We start from the raw sequence: 23,461 nt of genomic DNA on the forward strand, positions 1-23,461 counted from the left end.
GTCAGGGTACCTTTTTTACCACCATGAATCCCACTTAGGGTCACAAAAACACCAAAATAGAAAAATTGTTCCTCTTAGGGTAGCTTTTTGGGGGAATTTGGGAAGAAAGTTTCAAGTTAGAGAAACATTCGAATCACAGGGAGTGATTTTTACGATTGAAAGCCTTACTAAGTTGTAGGGGTTTTGTGTTAATTGGGATTTGATGCAAAAATAAACAAATAGTTTTCATGGATTCAGCAACTTTTCCGTTTACTTACTCAAGAAACACACTCTAGTTTTAAATCCGATAAAGATATCAAAAATGCTTTCGAAATGAAAATTTAAAATGTGTTTTATGATGCAGCAGATTGCCGACTGATAGATTGATAAAGAGTTCAAAGCCCCGAATAAGCTAGAGTTGAAACTGTTGGAGGATGGGAAATGAAGCCACTTAGACTATTTCCCATCCAAAATAAGTGACTCGCACCAGGTTTAAAAACATGCATCGCGTAAAACAAAGAAAGAGCTAGGTTCAATCTGTTATCCCTGAAGACTTTTTATCTACTTAAGAAAAGATTCTTAGTCTAGAAGATTCTTCTCTAGCCTTCGACTTTAAACCAAATGGATAAACGTTAATTTAGAATACATGTTGTTTTTTTATAAGCAAGTGTATGCCCCTTGGTCAGGCTCGTGTATGCTTAAGTTCTCAAATCATTCAGGCATAGATTATGCTTATTATATGCTTAAGAATCATGCTTATGATTCACCCGGAGTTTTTAATGAAATTTCAGAAATTTTGTAAAAATTTGTTCAGATTTTGGGAGCAGTGGAATGTAGCTAGCCGTGGAATGTCTTTTTTTACTTGACCTCTACCAAACCTTTTTAAATAGATAAAAATGACCACTTGGAAAATATTTTAGGCTAACATATATATGTTCTGCAAATCTGAGCCTTCATATGCTTATAAGCGTTATGCTTATAAAAAAACATGTATGTACTTTGAGAGGAATACCAAACCACTTGACTCACTTACATAAAATACGAAGACCTGAGGCGGGATAAATCTAGAATTGATTCATAAGTGATTAAACCTTTCAAAGTAAACTTGTTCAATTTGCCAAAAAAAAAACGAAATAAGCAATCGATCTTTTACAAGGCTTTATTTAGAAGGTTGACGCCACCATATAAATGCCTCCAGCAGGGTCCATTCGCTTTAAGTGTGCTAAAAGGCTAAGCTTTGGGCTTGAAAACAATAGATCTATTGTTATAGAACAATAGAAATTTTAGGCATATGCCTAGTCTGTGGGGGGGGGCGTACGGTATTTCTGAATTGCGGAAATCGATCCTTTTTTCTTCGGAATTGCGGAAATCGGGCAAAATTCCTTCGGTATTTCGGAATGCTGAAATTGTTTCGGTATCAGAAATCCATGAATTTTTGCTTTGGAATTTCGATATTATAAAGTTTTTATCCCCCTTTTTCGGAATTCATACATGAAAAATCAAATTTGATGAAAAATTAGTCAAAACGAGGAAAAATACCCAAATCGGTATCGGAATTGCAAGTATTTTTTTACGGAATATCGGAAATTTTAGCAAAATTATTCGGTATTTCGGAAATCGCAAACCCTGTACGCTCCCCCCTAGTCTCAGCTCAGATGAACCCTATGCTTAAGCAAAAATAAAAGTGCATGTAAAAAAGCGGCTTAAAAAACGGAACATATTTGTCAACAAGTGAATAAAAAGTCGCAATTTTTAATAATCCAGTCAGGACCACGTATCACGTATTTCGCACAACCATTTATATTTTTACTGCCAGTCAGCAATTATTGAGAAAAATAGGTACTGTAGTAAGCATTGTGTAAAACTATAATTTAAACAATGTCGTTTGTAATTAAGACTTAATGATAATGGGGTTATTTCAAATAAAGAATGTTTGACAAATGAGAAAAACAAGTTGATTTGCTCGCATCAGGAAACTGAATACAGATAAGTTTTGACATTTGAGATTATATCTATCGACCATAAGTTGTTACATGCTTGCTGCAGGAAGATTTTTGCATAAGATTGTGGAGATAAATTCAATTACGGCAATAAATTGTACAACTCGTGTATTTTTATGAAGATATGACACTTTAGTTGGTGGACAAGTTGTTGATGGTTGTTTTTGTTGATTTTTTTCAAATTTTCGTTTAACCATGGCTTTGATTCTTCGTTTGTTTTTATTGTCATCTATTACAGGTAAATAGCAATTTGAATTTTTGTTTTTGAATTTATTATTTTATTTAGCAAATTTGTTTTTTCTCTCTGCGGAATTTTCATTTTCTATAGGGGTTAAATCACGACTGCGTTCTAAAATTACATGAAATTAACTTTTTACACTATTCAGTTTAGATGAAATAGAGAAAGTCCAATTTTTGTCAAAAATATTTCCTTCTTCCAAAAAAATGCACCTTGAACATTGAAACTATTTGCCAGATATTACTTAGAAATTTTCATTCTGGCTGATATTGATTTCCTTAATTCTGTTCAACCAATAGACTTATAGAACAATAGATGATTTTATATAATGCGATATTGACTGATAAATTATTTTCAAATTAAAAGGTGGTTACCACACTATATAAAAATAGGGACAACGTTTTTAAAGTAGTAGTTAACAATATCTAAAACTAATCAGAATTAATCATGTTCAATTTAACTGTTATTGTTGATAAATTTGATAGCATAATGTTCTAAACCGAGATACTGCGTTTTCCGGAGGCTGCTGTCCGATGTCGGAAATTTTGGGTCAAAACTCCAGGAAAAAAATGTCGAAAAAGCCTTTTTAAGGGACAAAAATCAGGATTTTTCTTGCTTGCTTGATTTTTTAAACTTTACAACCCTTTAGGGTTTTGATGATTCAAAAAATGCATTGTTTTATTGTTCTCGGTAAAGATTTTTCGTACAAGTTAACATCTAAAAATGGGGAGCATGACAAATTATCAAACTTACACGTTCTTTTTATAAGAACTAACTATATAAGAACATAAGGCTTCGATGGCCAAAATACTAAAAACATATTAAGAACTTTTTAAGACTTTGCTCTAAAAAATTGACAAAAATACTCAAAAAACGGTGAAAATAAGAACATGTTAAAGCTCAAAAAGTTAAGAACATCCGAAGGCTTCGAAAATTTTGGATGTTCTTATAAAAAACGTGTATCTGATCATCTGTAGGGTATGGAAATCTCTTAAACACATTACAAGCACTAAAAAAGGTACCTCCAATTATATAAGGCATCATTGGAGCATGGAAATTATCTCGTAAATAAGATTTCGATAAACTATGGCATGAAAAAGGAAGCAAAATATAATTTCCATGTTAAGATTAGCCTTTTTTTCATTCGTCGCGAGGCTATAGATTATGAGAGCGATAACACAACTGTTAAGTCATGGTGACTAGAGTTATCAGGTCTGACTTTGTTCTATACTTTGATGAAACTTCTTCTAGCCCCGGTGAGAATCTTTTCAAAAATGCGAATGAAAGTTTTTATGGAAATCTCGATAGGAATAGCAATTTCATTTTACCTGAGTCAAAAAATCCAGTGAGGATGGTTTTCATGTGCAATTTTTCCCTTGGCATTGTAGGGTGATTTTTCCACCGGGGGCGGGATTTTTGCAAAGTTTTCCAGTGAGGCGGAGGTCCCAGCGGGTCTTTGACAAGAGGATGTGATCCACAAATAAAAAGTGTGATAAAACTTTCGGCGTTTTGCCCTACTGTATTCTGCTGAGTCGTTTTCTACTACACCCCGGTCTCACAGATCCGCACAGTGGGGATGAAAATTTCCATCAAAATCCCGATGGGGATAGCAATAAAATTGTTCTCAGTGAGATGAAACTATTTGAAAACAAAGTCAGTCCTGTTTACCGGAATTTTACTAATATCATAGCTGTTTATAATGCTGTCTAACTTGGCCTTTACTTGATGTGTCTCTGACTGGAATGCATCAGAAGTGATCAATGAACAAAAGAAATTAATTGATCACCCAAGAAGGTAGACATTCATAAATCATCAAAAATGTTTACATTTCATTGTAATTAGGAAATTTAGTTTAAAAAACACACGCATTATTTCCGAAAGGTTAAATATTTTTGGTAATTGAATTGTATCGAAAGTTCACCACCTATGATAGGGTGTTTCAAAATTCTTTTATGAAATTTTGAAATAGTAAGACGTGCGTGCGCCCCCAGTCGACCCTCAAATCATGTATTCACGCGCTAAAAAATCCAATTCACGTATTCACAATAAAAAATAGGCTCATTCACGTGTCACTCCAGCCCCTGGGGGGAGCCCCTAAAACGTTTGTGCGTATCATTGACTGCTTGCGCTGAGCTATCTTTGGATAACATCAGATTGTTATATTCTCGTCAGTAAACTTTAGAACGAGGTATTAGGTATCAGGAGAGGTTGAGGATTTGCTCGACCTTTGAACTTTGAACATTTATTGGGTCAAAAAGTGATGTAAAAAGAGGGTCTTTATCGAAATGTGGATTTTAAGACGCAAAAATCTAAATTTCTACATCCTTTAGAGAGACTGAATTTAAGGTTAGTATGATCGTCAAAATTGAATTTTTCAGGCATTTTGCGCGAAATCTGAAATGAATTTTGGGCCCATTGGGCCTCTTTTACTGTATACCGGGGGGAGGGGGGTACTTAGGCGAAAAAGGGTCGGATTTTTCACCTTTCAAAGTCTCTAAGGGTCAGGCAAATCATAGGGTTTTAACTAGTCTCTCTAAGGGTCAGAAAATCCACGATTTTTAGGAAATTCTTTTGATTTCGAGAGAAAAAATAGTAAATAATTCTCTCTAAGGGAAGGGTAGGATTTTTTCAAAGATCGAAGAAAATCTTTCAAAAAAGTCTATCTTAGGGTCACCTTTTCAGCAATAACCTCTAAGGGTCGGTTTTCGGAGGTCCCATCCGCACATACCCCTCATCCGCCAGCCCTAGTACCCCCTCCCCCGGGACTGCATAATGTGTTTATTTTACAAGGAGAGCTCAACGAGCTTGTTGTTCTCAAACACGTTGTTCTGTTAGGTAATTGCTAAGCTGTTTCGAGGTCATTTAGAGTGCTGAGCGTAGGCTTTTTTAAGTAGAAATCGAATATAATTTGGGAAAATAATGCACCTAAAACAAAACAGAAACCAATCATTTCTAAAAATATATATCAATTATCATTTAGTCAAATCCCTGTTACTAAGTACGTGACAAGTTTGTAGCGAGCGAATTAATCGTTATGAAATTTTGTCGTGGGTAGTAAAACTGGATAGATTTATCTCTTTCTTGACTATTTTATTCCATTCTGAGCAGAAACCTTGGTCCTACTTGAGAGTAATTCGAGCTTAGTTCTACTTCCAATCAAATTTTCTTAGTCCCGAGTAGACTTTTTGGTTGATATCAACTACGTGACAGCTTTAATCAAAGTTTGTCACGAAATGATTACTATGAAATTTAGTAGGGGTAGCATAACTAAATACATTATTTTCCTCTATTGGGCTTTTTCAGAAAAAAAATACCCCCACTGTTGAGGATATTGATTTTTCAAAGTATTGAACCTCCTGGATATCTACTTTATTAGTAAAGACCCCCTGGATATCCACTCTTAAAAATATACTCAACCCCCCTGGATATCCTCTCTTATAAAGATGCCTACCCCTGGATATTATATTTTTTGCTTGAAATACACCTTACCCCCTTGATATCCGCTCCCTCGTAGATTTTTTAACCCACTGGATATCCACTTTTGAAAAAAAAACGTTAACCTCTTGATACCCGATAGCCTCAACAGAGGGGGGGGGGGGCACGGACTATTTCTGGAAAAGCCCATTTCGAGACCTTAGTCTAATCCAACTAAAAATAGTTATTTGAAATAAGCTAAAAATATTTTCAAAAATTAATAAACAAAGGGTCCTGATAAGATCTGGGGGGTTGAAAAAATCCAAAAAAACTAACAAGTGGGGGGAGGCGTTGATTAGGCGCCTGAGAGTAAGCTGAACAAGATGAACGTCCACCTGTTCATTTGTGGTCAGAAAATATCTTCTAGAGAAGAGGAGCTAGGGGGTTCTCAAAAATCTCATGTCTTTAGGGGGTTCTATATTTGGTGGGGGGAGGGTGCCAAAAATATTTTGACTCAAGAGGGGCTTGAAATTTTTGAGGATATCCATAGGGGGATTTGGAAATTTTGAAAATATCCTCCACCTCACCCTATACTGGCGAATTCAAGACAATAGAACAAGTACGTCGGAAACATGCGAAGGAGTGCAATGCTCGTTAAAAGACAATGAAATCACAATTACGAATCTCTTCTTTTGATAAGTTCGACATGGTCTAAAACCGCCTATACCCTAGTAGATACTTTCTGACCACTCCCTTAGAGCCAAATAAACGTTGAAACAATGTTTTTTAGCACTTGGACTAGTGGATTAAAGACAGACCATCCTTTGTCATTTCATGTTCGCACGTAACGGTTCTGTTTCGCTCTGAAACGAAAAGAAGTCATTCCATTGGTTAGAATTGACGTAAATCTTGAATTTAACCAATAGAATGGCTTCATTTCGTTTCGGAGCGAAACGGAACCCCGTAGTGTGTGAACGTGGTGTTATTCTAAGCAAAATATCTATTATCAGGATATTTTCTGGTTGCCAAAGGTTTTTAAATGATTAATTACTGGTTCATTAAATTTAATTACAAAGTCAGGACTTCATCTTTTTTTGCATAATGGACAAATTATGATTTGGGTCTTTGGTATGTTGATGGGACTATTTAGAGTTTAGGCAATTAATTTATCGAAACTAAGAGTCGAATAAAGTAACCAGGCCAGCGTACAATGTCCTAGATGGTAAATCACTGTGCTTTCCTGAGTCTGTTAACTCGTGCTCCCGAAACACATAGCTACTGGTGTATAGTAGCTTTACTCGAAAGACTCAGACGTCAGAGATCCTCGCATGGTCGAATCTGACAAGCGGCCACATCACACAGTGGTAGGCATATCTCCCTGTAGGTAACCAAGCCTCCTCACTATGGCGAAGTCATATTAATTTGCCGAGTGACTACCCTACTTCATCTATCAAAACTAATCGATGACCTAATGTAACTTGAATCTCAGGGGAAGTTTTGGGGGTTCAGCACAAAAAATCAGGAGAACCGGTGCCACTTATCGGGGCTTTTGGATCATTTAAGGGTGGACATTTTGAATGGTTAAGAAAATTCAGAAAATTTATCACTCAATTAACTGGAAAGCTCTTATATATTATAAATCTTTTTCAAAATTGATTTCTCTTATAGATCTTGCCCTGGCAAAAATCCACGTTATCCCTGTGACAAACGAAAACGACCAATCAAATTGTAGCTCGCTACCGAAACCATACCGAGTTTTTCAAGAAAAGCTTGATAGTGACGTCATTCAAGATGGCGATACGATTCACTTAGAATGTAATGTTATGGATCATTTCTTTGTTCCGGATACATTGAAAATCAAACAGAAATCGTTAACAATAAAGATGGTAAATCATCAAGACACTGAACAAGCCTTAAACACTATTACAGGACTTGATTGTCTTAATAACAAACCAATATTCGAATTTATTAGTGACAAAAGCACCGATCACAAAGAAATAAAATTTATTGGAATTAGATTTGATAACGTAACATTGTTTCAAAACATTTCGCATAATGTCGAACTGAACTTTGAAAATTGCGTATTCACAGGATCTCAAAATCTATTTGAATCAATAGAGAAAGCTAATGGTTTGACACCGCACAATAATTCCACATCAAAATTTGAGAATGCCACCGTTACAGACCATACACAAGATGTTTTCTCGCAAATTTCATTCACCCAAAACACAAATGCATCAGAAGACACCAAAAGCCAAAACAAAAACAAGGTGAAACTAAATGAAGAAGCAGTTGAATCAAAACAAATAAGCATTTCAATGCAGAATTCAAACATTGAAGTTGAGAATGCTATCTTGATCAACTCTGGCCATCTTCATTCCTTGGTTTTCAATCTCCAAGGCACGACAATCAAGTCTGGAACCATCCAAAGCTTAGATTCAAACATCAGTCTATATTTCAAGAATGTCTCTTGGAATGGAGCACCTGGAAATACAACTTACCAAGAACTAATATCAGTCGAACATTCAAATATTATATTTGAAGATATATCAATCGAAGGACAATACAATGATACAGATTTCCTGAAATGCCATTATTGCAATATCAAAGCATCAAAAATCAGCTTCAGTAAAGATTCAACCATAAGACGAGGCTTTCATTTGAACCACACCAAAGGTTCATTTGAAAACATCCACATCAATAATGCTGAAATCAAGGATACATTCCTCAACTCGACCCATAGTAACTTAACATTCAAGAATCAGATTATTGTCAAGTCAAGCATCTTTGGCAAACCGTTATTTGTTTTTAACATGACCAATGCTATTGATATGAACCAAATAATCATCTTAAAAAGCACATTAAAACAACGAATCTTAACAAGCATGGATAACTCGAAAACAAACATCAAAGATATTGAAATCGGCCAAAGCCTTTGTGAATACGAAATGTTCCGAACAGCTTTAAATGGAGAAATTCATATCAATAATATCAATGTCCAATCAAGTCGCTTCCATCAGGCATTTTTAGCATATGGGAATAACTTAGAGACATTAGCAACATCTGGAATAATAGCTGTATCCAGAGCTAGATTCAAGGATAACCAGCTCTGGTCAACCTTCTTTGGTGGTGTTGATTCACCAGGAATCATGTTAAAGAATGCAATCCTATTGAATAACACTGCTGAGAATTTATGGCACTCCAGACGCAGTAATACCACTGTTCAGAATCTCACCATCATTGGCAATGATTTTGTATCTGGATTCATCTTCTTTGCATCCGATGTCTTCATCAATGGTATAACGTATCGTGAGAATCTTGCACGCAGTCACGGTAAAGCCCTCATATACGAGAGTACCTGTAACACGCAGAAACGTTTCATAGATATTCAAAATTTTGATATTTCAGTTATAGATCATGACGAATATGATGTTAAAAGTGCCATTATGGATTTAGAAATTAACTCTGAGTTCCATCTCAATATGGAGAATAATACAATCGATATTGAGGAAATGAAACATTCTAAAATCTCAGTTCTGCATCTGAAGTTCCCTACCAAGAACCCGAATGTACTATCCATCAAGCATGAAAACCCAGCTATTAAAGTTATCTGTCCTCCAAGTTATAATCCAACAAGCTCTCCAAAAACACGTGAACAGTTCTATTCGAATCACGTGGATTGTTTACCATGCCCACGTGGGTCGTACACTTTAGCACGTGGTTCACACGTGATCGATTACGTCAATACGACAGATTTTGATGTGATTCTTTGGGACAATGATGGACGGAAGTTGGTTATTCAGAATTCACCAACAATTGGAGAATGTATCGATTGTCCTCCTGGTGCTAATTGCACTTATGGTAAGCTTTGATTGACTACTATGAGGGGAGAAAGTGCCTAATTCGCTACATTAAAAAAGAACGACAAATTTTAGTTTTGAAAATGGAACAATAGATGCAAACCAGACACTTTCCCTATCAGGTTTGTTTTGTGAATATATCCCTGTTTCGATAACCTAGTGAGAGAGTTTTTAAGCCAATTAAGGTGTACAATACAGGAATGACAAATCACAAGCTGAATTGCGAGCTCAGCAATTCATATTCGCTTACAGTTCAGAATTCCAGGTGGGATTCTCAAAAGTTTTTCGGGAACGAAAAGGGGCTGATAATGTTTTACTAAACCCTTTAAACTTGTTTGAAGGCTAGACTTAGTAAGCGTGAAGCAATAAAAATCAAATGATCTTAATAACTAATCTTCAAAACTTAATTACACATTTCCAAATTTCAGGAATCAAAAGCCAAGGAAACTATTTCGGTCAAATAACGACTCCCACTGAATCAACTAACAAAAACAACAACATCACTGTCGAATTTATGCCATGTCCACCAGCTTATTGTTGTTCAAACCAGGGCCAAAGATGTGAAAGTATTACAACTTGTAATCATCATAGAGAAGGAACACTGTGTGGATCTTGTATGGATGGTAAGACCGTTTGATTGTTTTGACTACTTATATCTAACTACTTGACTGGATAGGGCTTCCTGTATAAAAGGAAAACACCCCCCTTACCCCTTCTCACAACCCACTGGAAACCCTTCCCACTGGAAAAATGGGCTAAAATATCGTCCCGGTGGAAAATTATCCTCCCATTTTTGTCACCACTGAGAAGAATCAAATAAACCAATCCTCACTGCAAAATAGTATGCTAATTTTCCTATCCCCACTAAATTTTCTGACTGAAAACAAAAGAATTCAAATCCCCGGCCATTAAAAATATGGGAATATCAACCCCTATCGAGTTTCAGTCCGTTACTTTTACCCCCACTGGCTGAAAAAAGCCTATCGGGCCTATGAGAAGGGTGTGTAGAAAATGTGTCCGCCATATTGTATTTCTTCCGGTTGTCAACAGTGTGATTGGATTGTCTTGAAATTCGAACGTTCAGTAATCTCGCTTAAAACAGAAAACAACATGGCGGACTGGTCGACCATAATAACTGGAGACACTGTCATACTGAGTAATCTTTAGCATTCACACCTCAGCTTGATGTGACGATAAGCTCTATTTCGTATTTTGGTGTTTGCAACTCTCGAACGCCCCCTAAAAAGGCCCAACCACGGTGTAAACTGCTTGGGGGACCTCGATAATGCCTTACTTCAATGTCCATATAGCGGTCAGTGACTTTTATATAACGTAAGATGAAGGTTATCAGATCAAGGATTTATTATACACTGGATATACAAGTAACAGATTTTTGCCGATTTCTCGTGTACTAGCTATGTCCGCAGTAATGATATTATTGTTCACTCTCCTTCCCTCATTAAATGATTTTTCGAAGCATTTTTATTGCATTTCTTATCGAAAATCACTCATCCAATTCCCAAAAGAGACTTAAAACTTTCCTGTGAGAGTCAGATTCTTCCACTTAATGGCTAATTACAAGTCGTTATGACGTTTCAAGCTGTTTAAAAGATGCAAAAGACGAGTTGTGTATAAGAAATTTTATGTTGACACCGGGAAGTTTCAAACTTCAACCTCAAAAAAACCACCTTGCCACCACGTGCCTCCAAAGGATTTTCATACCACAGTGGAGCCAAGACACTCAAGTCTTATGTATGTTAATTTCAGTTCTTCTGGGGACAGTCTTGGAAAGATATTTCCAATTGAAAATTTCGTGTCACTATAAGCATTTTGTCTGAATTTCTGGTCTAATGATGTTTTTCTCACATTAGATTTTACAGATGTATCCTGCTTGGTATGCTAGCCCTACTTTCAAACTTTTTTTCTGCAAATGTACAAAAAGAAAGAGCTAGAGAACTTTTTTAAAATAAGACTGATAAACATTTTTTTAATTCAGACATCTTCGAGACGCCATGACAGTTGTCCTTTGCGGACAAAGCTAGAACATCAATTGTTTTCTGAAACAATGAAAATACAATGATCGCTCTCCACCGTTTTATGAGTCGTTTATCCAGTGTATAATAAATCTTTGATCAGATGACTTGAAGTACCTATATATTTTGCCTATAGATTTCTTTTATGGTCCTAACCAAATATTTTTGCCTCACCTTTTTTAATTTCGCTTAGCGAAAGTATTACGATAGCCTTCCGTGTGTCTGGCTGGCGAGACATTTTTTGGGGCGCAAATTATGGCGTGGGCGTTTGGCTGCGGGCGTACTACGGCAAATATTCTAAAGGTGGACTCACTCACAAAGATAAAAAGTGATAAAAAACAGGGCTTTTCTTAATAAATAAAATACGCTAGTGCAAAAAGTGTAACCAAGCCTTTGTAAACAATCATTGTGAAACTTTTTAATGGCTGCTTGATTATGCACATCAGACATGCTTTTGAAACTTGCTGCTGCTGTATAAATTTTTATCATATTTTCTGATCTTTTGTAGAGTATTTAAGGGCTCTGACCATAGTCAGAAAATTAATTTTAGTATCTGAACATAAAAGTTATGTTTTAGATTCTTTAACACTTTTAGCAAAGAATTGGCTTTTTAAATTGCTTTTTAATCAAACCCCTTAAGAGTAATTAAGAACTTAATTGCAAAAATGACGTTATGAACTTTAAAAAGACATTAATAATATGTTGCATCACTTGCTTTAATAAAAAGTGCTAAGTTTTAATGGGTAATTAACCTTTTTGTTTCGAACTTTTTTCAAACTGTCCGCAAAGAATTGAACTATTTTAAATTTTGCGGAAAATTTTTCTAAAAAGATGTGTCAAAAGTTATGACTGTTTTTTTAAGCAAAATCCAGATGAAAAATTGATGAAAAACCACTATTTTGAAGATTTCGAGACAAAGAAGCATTTACAAAAATTTTCCGCAAAAATTTTTATTGTTCGGTAAAAGATACACCAACTACTGCGAACATTTTTTCAAAATGTTTCTTCTTCGCCGAAACTAAGCTCTTCAAAGTTGAAATACTCTTTCTCGCAAAAGTCTTCATTTTCTTCTTCATCAAATTTTTTCAATGCAATTTTTGAATTTTCAGATTCAGGAATAGTTTGTCTAACAGAAAATGCCATAGTTTTGTTGGTTACATCAGTCAGAAAACACATTTTAAACACGGCAATTATGAAAAATTCACTATGGTCAGAGCCCTTAAAGAGGTTTGATATTTGTTTACTACTAAGTATTTTGTGTAGTTAGTGAATGCACCAATAAATTGATCATGCTCAGTAAGCAGTACAAGAAGAGTTAATTTTCCACAACTTAACAAACAACAACATTATTAACCCTCTCTCTCTTCTTCATCAAAACTACAAACAGCACAGGTATGATCTTTTTTTCCTTTTTTCACCAGATAGTTATGTGTTAATAGTGAAACTAGTTGTGACAAACAGTCAGTTTTAGCAAGTACCGTGAAGTCGGGTGACTTGCATCTCAGTGGAGGGTAACTTGCACAGCCATCAAATGACTGACCAATCAAAGCGGCAAAATTTCAAAACAAATGAACTACGCAGCTCCGCTTGCAGCGGGTCATTCATTTGAGGGCTTATGCAAGTTACCCGATCTCACAGTATTTCTTAGAAATCATGTCAATTGAAATTCAGCAATCATTTTTGTATAATCGAAATGACCCTGCCTAGACACTGCCGTACATTGTCATTGTACGGTGATTTAAGGTAAGGTAAGGTAAGGTGGGGTGTACAGATAATACAGCAGATTTCAAATTAACCTATTTTCACCGCCGTACAAAGCACATTTAGATCCAGCCCCACCGTACACCACCGCACAATGTACAGCGGTCCCTCGTTTTAATGATGACAGTTTTTTATCCAATGAAGTTTGATAGGTGTTCGGTGAGTTTGGTTAGTAAAAGTTCCAGATTTTCCTCCCTGATGGGATGATAGATATTGGCTCGCTCTTTAAACTTTAGCGTGGGCGTCTGCTAAATAAGCCGTCGGAATGTAAAAAGAATGGAAACAAGGTAATAAATCAAACTAATCAAGCTTCAATCAAACTTCACCGATCTTGATACACATTTTGCTAATTAGGATTTTCATTTTGAATCATGCTACCGTTGTTTGTATAAGATTCCCATTTCTGCACTAAGAATCTTGTTACTTTTCTGGAATCTTTCCCCTTTATTTTTTCACGGGATAAACATCAAGAGATTGGGGAGGGTTTGTTTAATGGGATGCTGTTTAAAGCAGTTATAAAGGAGTCAAAGTTTAATCTCAATGAGTATTATTTCTTTAAAGCTTAAAGTTGGCTAGTTTTTACCCTGCCATTTTTTAGTCCAGAAGCTGGAGCTCAACTACTCAACTGATGTCTGGGGCGGGGTGGGTTAGACTTGCTGTCCGGGGGATCAAAAGTCACAATGTCCAGGGGGGGGGGGTAAATTTCCAAAAAATGTTATATCCTTCACCCCCCCCCCCATATTCAATTTTTTTCTGGAAAAGTCAAATGATTTTGATGGTGGTGGGCCATCATTCATATCAGAAAGTAGTATACAACAGATTTTTCTGACTAGCCATTTTTCTCAGTTTTAGATAAATTCTACTGTTTATAGAAAGAAGCTGATATAAACTTTGCGCAAGTGAATGAAGTCTTTATCACAAGTTCCTTCAAAGCACAAAATGAGGTTTCTGGCACCAAAGAATGAAAAGTTCATTTTTTCTTCTTCATTTTCAAAAAAATTTAAAATTATTTTTCTCAAGTGTATATTGCAGTTCTCTGAATTGAAAGATTTTGTTTACGCTTTATAGAATGGAATTCTTTAGTCGCATTTTTTAAGGAATCTTTTTTTAATGGATTAAGATTTTTCATAAAAAACAGAGTATCTATGACCTCGTGTAGCGCTTCATTCAAAATGCATAATGCTGCAGGAGTCACGTTTCATGCGTCTTCGTCGTTGATGTTCAAGTATTATGCGAAATTTTCGACTTTAAGTCGTCTTGTCAAAAGTTGGAATAAGTAAGATACAAGTTTTTTTTACTTTTAGCAAGAAAGCATCAATAAGATTTTGACGTAAAAACTGTGTAAGAGCCTGTTCTAAGATATTTAAAATCATCGACCTCTCAACTTCGGACAAGACTTCGACAAGAAGATCTGGATGTTTTGTAGAGGACTCTGGATGGAATCCACAGACAAATATTTTAAACTATCTTATCATCCCTTTCAAAATCCCCTTATTTTTGTCATTCCAGGATATTATGAAAGTTACTTCTCTCCCAAATGCATCGACAACAAAATATGTACACCGGAGAATCAACAAAAGTTCTGGGTTATCTACATCTTTACCGCGTTTCTTATCACAATCGTTATCTTTGCTACTAAAGATGTGGTCTTGATTTTAATCGCCATTATGTTGTATATACAAAAACGTTGGGTGAAAGTTAAACGTAAACTTTCTCGAGATGGTATAAGACATTTCCCTAAACACGCATCATGTATTATGTATCACAACCAACGGGTCGTTAATAATTGCTTATTATCAGAAGAAAAACCACGAAGATTTATTTTCTCTGCAGTTTTACAAATCACGTTATCATTCTTCCAAATTGTCAGCTTATTGACCTTAAGGAACCACGCAGAAGAAAATAAAACACTGACCCGAATAATTGACTTGTTTAATTTGCAGATCGCAGTAAAGGAAGCTGAAGAGATATGTCCTTTCCAATCCATCAATATTATATGGATTAGTTTAATCAAGAATCTCTTATTCATCGCGACAATGCTCTCCTTCTTGTTCATTTTCGCATGTTGTTTTGCAGGCATCAGTTATTTAAAATGTAAGACCAAGATAAAGAAAACATCTTCGATTTCCAAGAAACCCATAGATGAAGAATCTAAACCAAACACAATCAAAAAAGTCGCACAAAATCAATTGAAGACCATTCTAGATCTATCAGTGATTGATCGCATCCTTTTATGCAGTATCAAAATCCTCATGTTCGGCTACAAAAACATATCCCTTTTCACCATCGTTTCAATGCATTGTGTGGAGGTTCATGGTGATCAAGTTCTTTACATCTCTGGTGAAATCAAATGCTACCAAATGTGGCAATGGTTGGTCGTTGTCCTCCTCGTCATCTGGATCGTACCATTTCCAACAGCTTTGGTACTATCCTATCGATTATATGATGCTGGATTTGTGAACCGATTCTGGTTCATCGTTTGCCTCTTATTCCCACCACTTGCATTTGTATTAACGTATTTTTATCGGAAAACTAAAAGTCGATTATTGGAGGAACGCCAGGGTTTACATTTAGCATTGTATGACGTTTTTGAGGCACCTTACAGAGTTATTGAGACACACAGTACTGGCGATGATAGCAAGCAACGGACGTTATATTGGTGGACTGCCTGGAGACTTTACGAACGATTATTCATAGCCATGTTAGTGACATTCCTTATTGAGCCGTTATTCAGAATGTGTGTTGTTGCACCAGTAATGGCGTTCCTATCCATATTCCATTATCAGATCAAACCATATAAAGAGACTATGACTTTATTATCGTTGCTTGATATTTCGTCGTACGTTTTCTTGACGTTTTACGTCGTTGATAACATGTTCCGATCGTTTGCATACACGTTTGATTTACCGTTGCAGAACCCTATTGATCGTGGTTTGAAACTTTTGGGCGTTTTTGAGGCGTTGTTGACGCCATTGACTGTGATTTGTTTGTTTGTCGTGACTTTGTTACTTGAAGCCTTGTATGAAGTCTCGAAAACTTTGTCTAAAAAATCTGAATGATACAATACATAGCACTGATGTATATATTTTCGTATGTAATCATTAGACGACCTGATAAATCAGATATTACCCTATTTCATAAGATCTTGTTTTTAGTACATAATATTTTTCTGCGTCACTGCAGTAATCACTTTTTATGGCTGAACACTCTTGTGTGAATTGAGATATACGTTTTACAAAATCAACAACGATGCAAAAAAGTTCTTTCACTCCTGCCATACTCTTCTCGAGTCATTTGAATGATGACAAAATCTTTTTTTCAATGTCTCTCTGTGTTATTAAAGGGGGGGGGGGCGTACGGGGTTCGCGATTTCTGAAATACCGAATAATTTTGCCAAAATTTCCGAAATTCCGTAAAAAAATACTTGCAATTCCGATACCAATTTTTTGGGTATTTTTCCTCGTTTTGACTAATTTTTCATCAAAATTCCGAAAAAAAGGGATAAAAACTTTACAATACCGAAATTTCGAAGATAAAATTCATGGATTTCCGATACCGAAACAATTTCAGTATTCTGAAATACCACGGGAGTTTTGCCTGATTTCCGAATTTCCGAAGAAAAAAAGGTTGATTTCCGCAATACCGAAAAACCGTACGCCCCCCACATTAAACACTCGAACACAAAATTATTGATGTTAATTTTAAGTTAGTCTTAATTTATTTAAACTGAATGTAAATATTATATGTCTTTTGAGGGAAAATAGTATTGAAAGTTTGATTTATGATATAAACACCCTTACAACTGACATTACGTCACTCTTGCAACTGCTTATTGGTTGAAAGTCACTTTGCCTTTATCACTTGGGCAAAAAAATCCAAAACTAAAAATTAAAATTCTTCACAGTGTTGAACATCATATAATCATAAGGAAATAAACTTTAGTAAAATGTTGCCTGTGTTGGTCAAATCTTCTTCACACTAATACACCCCCTTCTCACAGACCCACTGGGACCCCTTCCCACTGGAAAAATTGGCCAAAAGATTGTGCCTGGTGGGAAATTATATCCTCAAAATAAACAAATATCTACTATTTTCCCCATCCCCACTGAAATTTTTGACTTGAAAACAAAAGAATTGAAACCCCCAGCATAAAAAATATGGCAATATCAATCCCCATCGACTTTCCATTCAATCTGTAATTTTTAACCCACACTGTCTGAAAAAGTTCCTACTGGATCTGTGTGTGGATGTATTGGAACTTTTTTGCACGAATTCAGGCAACCAAGTCTTCACCGAAAATATGATATAATGCACAGTTTAACAAACTAGGGGTTAAGTTTTATTTGAGAAAAAACACCTATTTAGCAAATTTATAGTTTGCTACTTATGTTTATACTGCCCGGGGGGGGGGGGGGTACTTAGGCAAATGGAGGTTATAGTATGTGCAGCCCTTAAGGGTACCTTTTGCGGACTTCCAAAGTCCCGCTAAGGGTCGGAAAATCAGAAAATCAAATTTCAGTGCTAAGGGTCGGAAAAATAGTAAAATTTCAACTTTTACACCCTGAACACCCTGAGAAAGATCGAAATTTGGTCAAAATTGGTCAAATTTGTCCCGCTAGGGTCGTAAGTAAGATTCCCAAAATTTTCCTTTGTTTTCTCCTTTTTAGTCCCGGTAAGGGTCCAAAGTTCGAAGTCGGGCAGCACCCCCCCCCCCCGTCAGCTCGCAACCCTAGCTAGTACCCCCCGGGCGGGTTATACTGACTTGCGTATTGATATCATGCACCACAGTGTGCGCACCCACAGTACACCTCTTTTCATTTTCCCGCCTTTTTATTCGGACGTAAAAGGAAGCACATAAACAACGTGTGCGTGCAGACGACACGAGCAGCTGTCTCCGAATCTGAAGGTAAACGGTAATTGCTATGAAGTTCTTCTTATTTTGAGTATATATTTATATAGAATGGAATCCATTATCCATTGCCTTTAAAGACGTCTATTTTTTGAGAAGGGTTCGATAGAGCGTATGTGTGTAATGTGTGTATAATTAGGTATAGGACAGATCTTACATTGACATTCATTTGATGTTTTGCTCCTCAACACAGGCACAGCAACAGTTATAAACTAGCTAGTTTATTCACCGACATTTTGAAAAAAAGTGAAACGTTTTGAGGTACCTGGCCATGGTCTACTAGGTTTGTATTGTATTGTCTAACCTCTTTCTTCTTTTCTTTTACCGCGGCCTTTCAGTATCTTGGACAACAGACAGCAGCTTAGCCTAAGAGTTAAGAGATCAATGCTATGATTTCGTTATTTATACATATTCTGATGGCAAAATGAATAGCATATGGTCAGGGCTGACCAGTTACGACCCATTTGGGCCTGTTCGGACCATGCTCGGGCCACAAAAAGGTATTTTTGAATCGGCCCGAACATTTTCTTCAGACCATTTTCGGGCCATGTATTTACAATTGATACAGATTTTATTTACCTTTCCTGGTTTATCATCATCCATTGTTGTTAACTATTTTCATTAGACAAATTCAAAGTTCCAAATACCAGTTTGATTCACAAAGTTGTATAACAGTACAAAAAACGATCCAGAAAAATTTTGCTTCGAATAGGAAAAGACCACGAGAAAAGGGAACGGGATAAAGAATAAAAAGAAGACCATATTATGTAAGATTCAAATCATTCTTTTTAATACTTTTCCTAACTTAATTGAAAAATAGATGATTAACTTTTATATTTGAACAATATATATTTGAATAAAGATGAAGATTTTTAAATTTGTTTGGCTAAAATAAGGAATTAAAAATATAAATATTGGGTCCTGGAATTACACGCGCGATCGTAGCAAGTTTTCGAAAATCTGGCCCGAACATGGTCCGAAACGGGCCACGCGCATGAACATGTTCGGGCTGTGACCAGTTTTCAGAGTATGGCAGAAATAGACCTTTTCGCCTTTGCGTCCGCCATATTGAATTGTATGCAAAAATTATGGTTGCCGAATTGCCGTGGTGAAATTCCCTTAGAAAGTATGCAAAACATATGCAAAAAGAAAGTATTAAATAAAAACTTACATGCATAATTGGCATTATATTAAAGTGTAATCTTGTAGAAGAAAGATTAAATTTGCTTCTCTTGAAAACTAAAAACAATTATATTCACTCATCTCTTAGAACAAGTACTTCAAAAGACCATAACATTAGACAGAATCTCAAACTGAAAAATCACCCGCGAAGGTAAAAAACAATCCTTATTCGGCTGACGGCAAATTATTCTCCTGGGAATAGAGCCGCCAAATGATCAAATCAAAACATTGATAAAGTGTGACGTCATAATTACTGCTTTCAGTTTGCGTGTTTTGAAAGTTTGATGTGTGTACTCCGTCTTCGTGGAATTTCTTAATCGCATGAAAACAGAATATGCAATGTCTTTAAGAACAAATTCCTAAAAGGCTTTTGTTGTTCTGTAAATATTTCCTTTTGGATTAAGAAATCCCATCTTTTATTGTTCTAATGATTATAATATTTATTTATAAGATGCTTTTTTGTCTTTTTAATCTTTGTGTAAACTTGCATATGTTTTGCATACATTCCAACTAAATCCAACCACGGCATTTTCGTTCCTGTATTTTTGCATACATTTCAATATGGCGGACGCAAAGGCGAAAAGGTCTATCATCAAGATCTCGAGGGCAGAGGGTCGTGGCTTCTTCGTAAAGACGAAAGACAGATCTGGACTTATTTCGTACTTTCCAGTCTCTTGTTCGTAGTTTTTCTGACTTTCTGGTTCTTTGTGAGTTATTTTCTATGTTTTCTAACTTACTGAATGACTTACCGACAGATCGCCACCGGTGGGATTCGAACCCACTAAATGCAAAGTTCCGATGTTTTGAAACCCAATGCCTTATCCACTGCCCCACGGATTCATGCCGAAAGAGCGTTTCTGACGGCTATTTATATTGTACAAACTACAGACCAGACTGTATTAAGAGAAAATCACAAAAGAGTGCTTTTTTCGAGCTCCAACCATAACCCTAACTGATAATAACCAAATTCCTAGCCAATCTGATACGTAACCACACCCATACCCAACCCTACCAGGTCGCCTGCAGGTCCTGACACTATTCCCGCATGCCGGATCCGAAAAATAGATACATGTCTTTCGCTTTTACGAAGAAGCCTTCACCAGGGCAGAGATTGCTCAGTTTTCAAGGGCAGGGGCAAAATTTTGATAATATCTACAGTTCAGGGGCAAAATCATTGAAAACTGGCTATATATTTACCAGTTTTTCTGGCTTTTTTTTTGTGGTGGGAAACGGATCTTAGGAGCAGAGTTTTATGTTGGAAATTTTCCTTGGCTGGGGGCAACCATGACATGCTCTGAAAACTGGAGGGCTGATAATTTGAAAGTGTTGATACAAATCTTCCACTTTATTGCCAGTGGTGCAGTGGTCACATGCACTTTCAGAAAGAAGTAAAACTTTTTTTCGGGAAGTGAGTCCTGCGAAAAAATATATACCGTAAGTTGGTTTAATCTCGACATCCATCTTCTAATTTCGACACCCTTCTTTTGAGATAGGAATAATATGAAAGTCGGAATTGGTGATTGAAAAAAGATTTATCCTCCCTTACCAGTTAAGCAAATAAAATAATTTCGCCTTTTTTTAAATTTTTCAGCTCTAGAAAAGGGTGTCGAATTTAGAGGGATGTCGACATTAGACCAAGTTACGGTTTAAGCTATTCTGACCTGTTGTCAACTACCGTGTAATCAGGTAACTTGCATCCCTGGGAGGGAAACATGACATGCATAGGCCTTGATTAATTATATAAATTGGGCTCTTCCAGAAAAATTTGATATAGGGGGTGGATGACAGGAATTTTCAGATGAAAAAAGCACTCGGAAATCCAGTTAATTTTTCAAAGTGCTACAGAAATTTGGCTTTAATTGTTCTATAAATTAGAGTCCATGCATGTTTCTTTCTCTCCAGTGATGCAAAGTTAACCGATTTCATGGTATACATCAATTTGAATACAAAGATGGGCTCTCCTTTCTAGCAGCAGCTGTGAAATTATTATCTTACAAAACACCTCTTTTAATCCAGGCCAAGGGGCGGGGTCGGCTAAAAACTTTCAGACATACCAAAGATCAAGGTTGTCTAAAAAATCCATGTAGAAATATTTGTTAGAATGAAGAAAAGTTTTCTCTACAGGTTTTTTTAATGTTTAAACAAAAGATTGGAAAAGGGATAAAACAAAAAGAAGAAAGAACTTTATTATTTCACTTTCTTTCTCTAAAGATATTTTGCATTATATTTGTTAGCTATTTTTTTCCAAAATCCTTGGGGGATAGGCATTTTTAAACGTTTGCGGGATGCCAAGAAGGGGATCAGACCTCTTTCCGACTGGTTTTAGTCAATTTGAGCTTGCTGATTCGAAATTTAAATGTTATCAAGCTTGAAAACCCGCAGTTTTTGCCTAATTTGCGTTTCTAGGCAAAATTGATTTTTGGGGGGTCTTCAAAATCAAAAAAACCTATACCACATGATAGAGCTCTTCAAACAACAGCAAACAAAAAATTGTATTATATCAAAGTCTCAAATTTTTTAGATTAAAAGTTATGGGCGTTTTTGTGGGAAAAAAGTTAGAAAAAAAGTTATATAAATTATGCAGATTCTGGGGAAATTCCCTGTTTTCGATCAATTTTTGACTTTGTGAGCATTGGCTCGATAGCTCCCATTCGTTCTGTCATGTAATTGCGCTACTTTGAGAATCCCGGCACTTTGAAAAATAAATCCCACCCAAAAATAACCACATTTTACACCCGGGGAAATCCCAGGCCTGGATAATGCTAGGCCATTTTTTGGGCTGGGATTTTAAGATTTGTTCCTGTGTAATTTTTTTGAAAAATAATGGCAAGAAAACCTGGAAAATTATGAAATTCCAGACAAGAGTGTTTGTGTTGAACAGCTGGAAAAGAACAATTTTCACACCCGGTTTTAAAATAAATTCCCACCTGAAAATGGTAATTTCCAGCCATGGAAATCAAACATTTTTTCCTGTGTACAATGGTTACTCCGAAGGCCAATTTCTAAGCTAATTGGGCCAGTTTCACCCCATACCATACCCAAATACAAAAAGACCAATTCTGTATTATTTTATTGTGTTATGCATAATTTCATTGAATTTTGACGACATTGACTTTGTTCCAGGGATGCTCATCAGGTCATAAAGGGTTAGATGTCTCAGAAAATGTTGGATTTTTTTTCAAAAAAAGATGTCATTACAAATTATGTCATTATTTTATATGAAAAATTACTCATCTTTAGCATAGATTTTAAAAGTAAATTTCTTTGGTATATCAAAAACCGGTAAATATGTTAAACTTAAAGATATTGTTTTTGGCTTTCAAAAAATCAAAACACAACTGAAAAATCTTTATTTCTTCAAATTTAATTGCAAATTTAGTGAAGGGTTTTTTTATTATTCAGCTTTAAAAATAAAACTTTGATGATCAACTCAAATTCTTTTCTATGATTTCCTTAAATGGCATATAAAAGTTTCAAGTTTATAGCTCCTCTAGATCAATAGTTATGAGAGGATGGTGGAATTCCCCATAAAGAATAAGAACCCCCCAAAAAGCTTGGTAATGATAAGGTTATGTAAACATGGTTCCAGATATTTGGACAGGAACGTGTAATGTATCCTGTCTCCGTGTTAATTCAAACGGAAGAAGGTTAGTAATTAAAAAACCAATATTTAGTAGAAAATTGTGTATGCTGTTGTAAATAACATGAAAAAAGTTATTTTGATATTAGAGTTTGTTGACGTGTAATCGTGGTCATTTGGAAGCAGTTTTCATTCTAATTACATACAAACAAATGCTAGATAATGGGGTATCAAAGATAGTCTTTTATTTTCTATATACAATGTTCTAGTAATTTATGTTTTGTAATTTGTTACATTATTTTTGGTTCCTCTTCTTTTGGAAATTAGAGTATATATGTTGACGTGTAATCGTGGTCATCTAGAAGAAGTTTTCATTCTAATTACAAGCAAACAAGATAATGGTGTATCAAAGATAGTCATTTATTTTCTATATACAATATTCTAGTATTTTCTCTTTTGCAATTTGTATCTTGTTCTTAAAACATGGCATTGCAATTAAATAAAT

At 35.7% G+C, this 23,461-nt stretch overlaps 1 protein-coding gene across 1 annotated transcript; it reads left to right on the forward strand.

Moving 5' to 3' along the window:
* Positions 1-1,940: 1,940 nt before the first annotated feature.
* LOC136801630 (uncharacterized) lies at positions 1,941-16,621 on the forward strand. The gene is made up of 4 exons (XM_067058270.1): positions 1,941-2,217; positions 7,300-9,492; positions 9,920-10,114; positions 14,795-16,621. Exons 1-4 carry the CDS (start codon positions 2,175-2,177, stop codon positions 16,342-16,344), a joined length of 3,981 nt encoding a protein of 1,326 aa, XP_066914371.1. The 5' UTR covers positions 1,941-2,174; the 3' UTR covers positions 16,345-16,621.
* Positions 16,622-23,461: the final 6,840 nt, after the last annotated feature.

The sequence above is a fragment of the Clytia hemisphaerica genome, unplaced genomic scaffold, assembly GCF_902728285.1.
Source record: "Clytia hemisphaerica strain Z4C2 unplaced genomic scaffold, Clytia hemisphaerica genome assembly, whole genome shotgun sequence".
Lineage (NCBI taxonomy): Eukaryota > Metazoa > Cnidaria > Hydrozoa > Leptothecata > Clytiidae > Clytia > Clytia hemisphaerica.

Bases quoted from the DNA above. Each gene is read 5' to 3' on its own strand.
- LOC136801630 (XM_067058270.1), top strand. From the start codon at position 2,175: ATGGCTTTGATTCTTCGTTTGTTTTTATTGTCATCTATTACAG. The intron at 2,218-7,299 runs GTAAATAGCAAT...TTTCTCTTATAG, and splicing joins TTTATTGTCATCTATTACAG to ATCTTGCCCTGGCAAAAATC. The intron at 10,115-14,794 runs GTAAGACCGTTT...TTGTCATTCCAG, and splicing joins GTGTGGATCTTGTATGGATG to GATATTATGAAAGTTACTTC.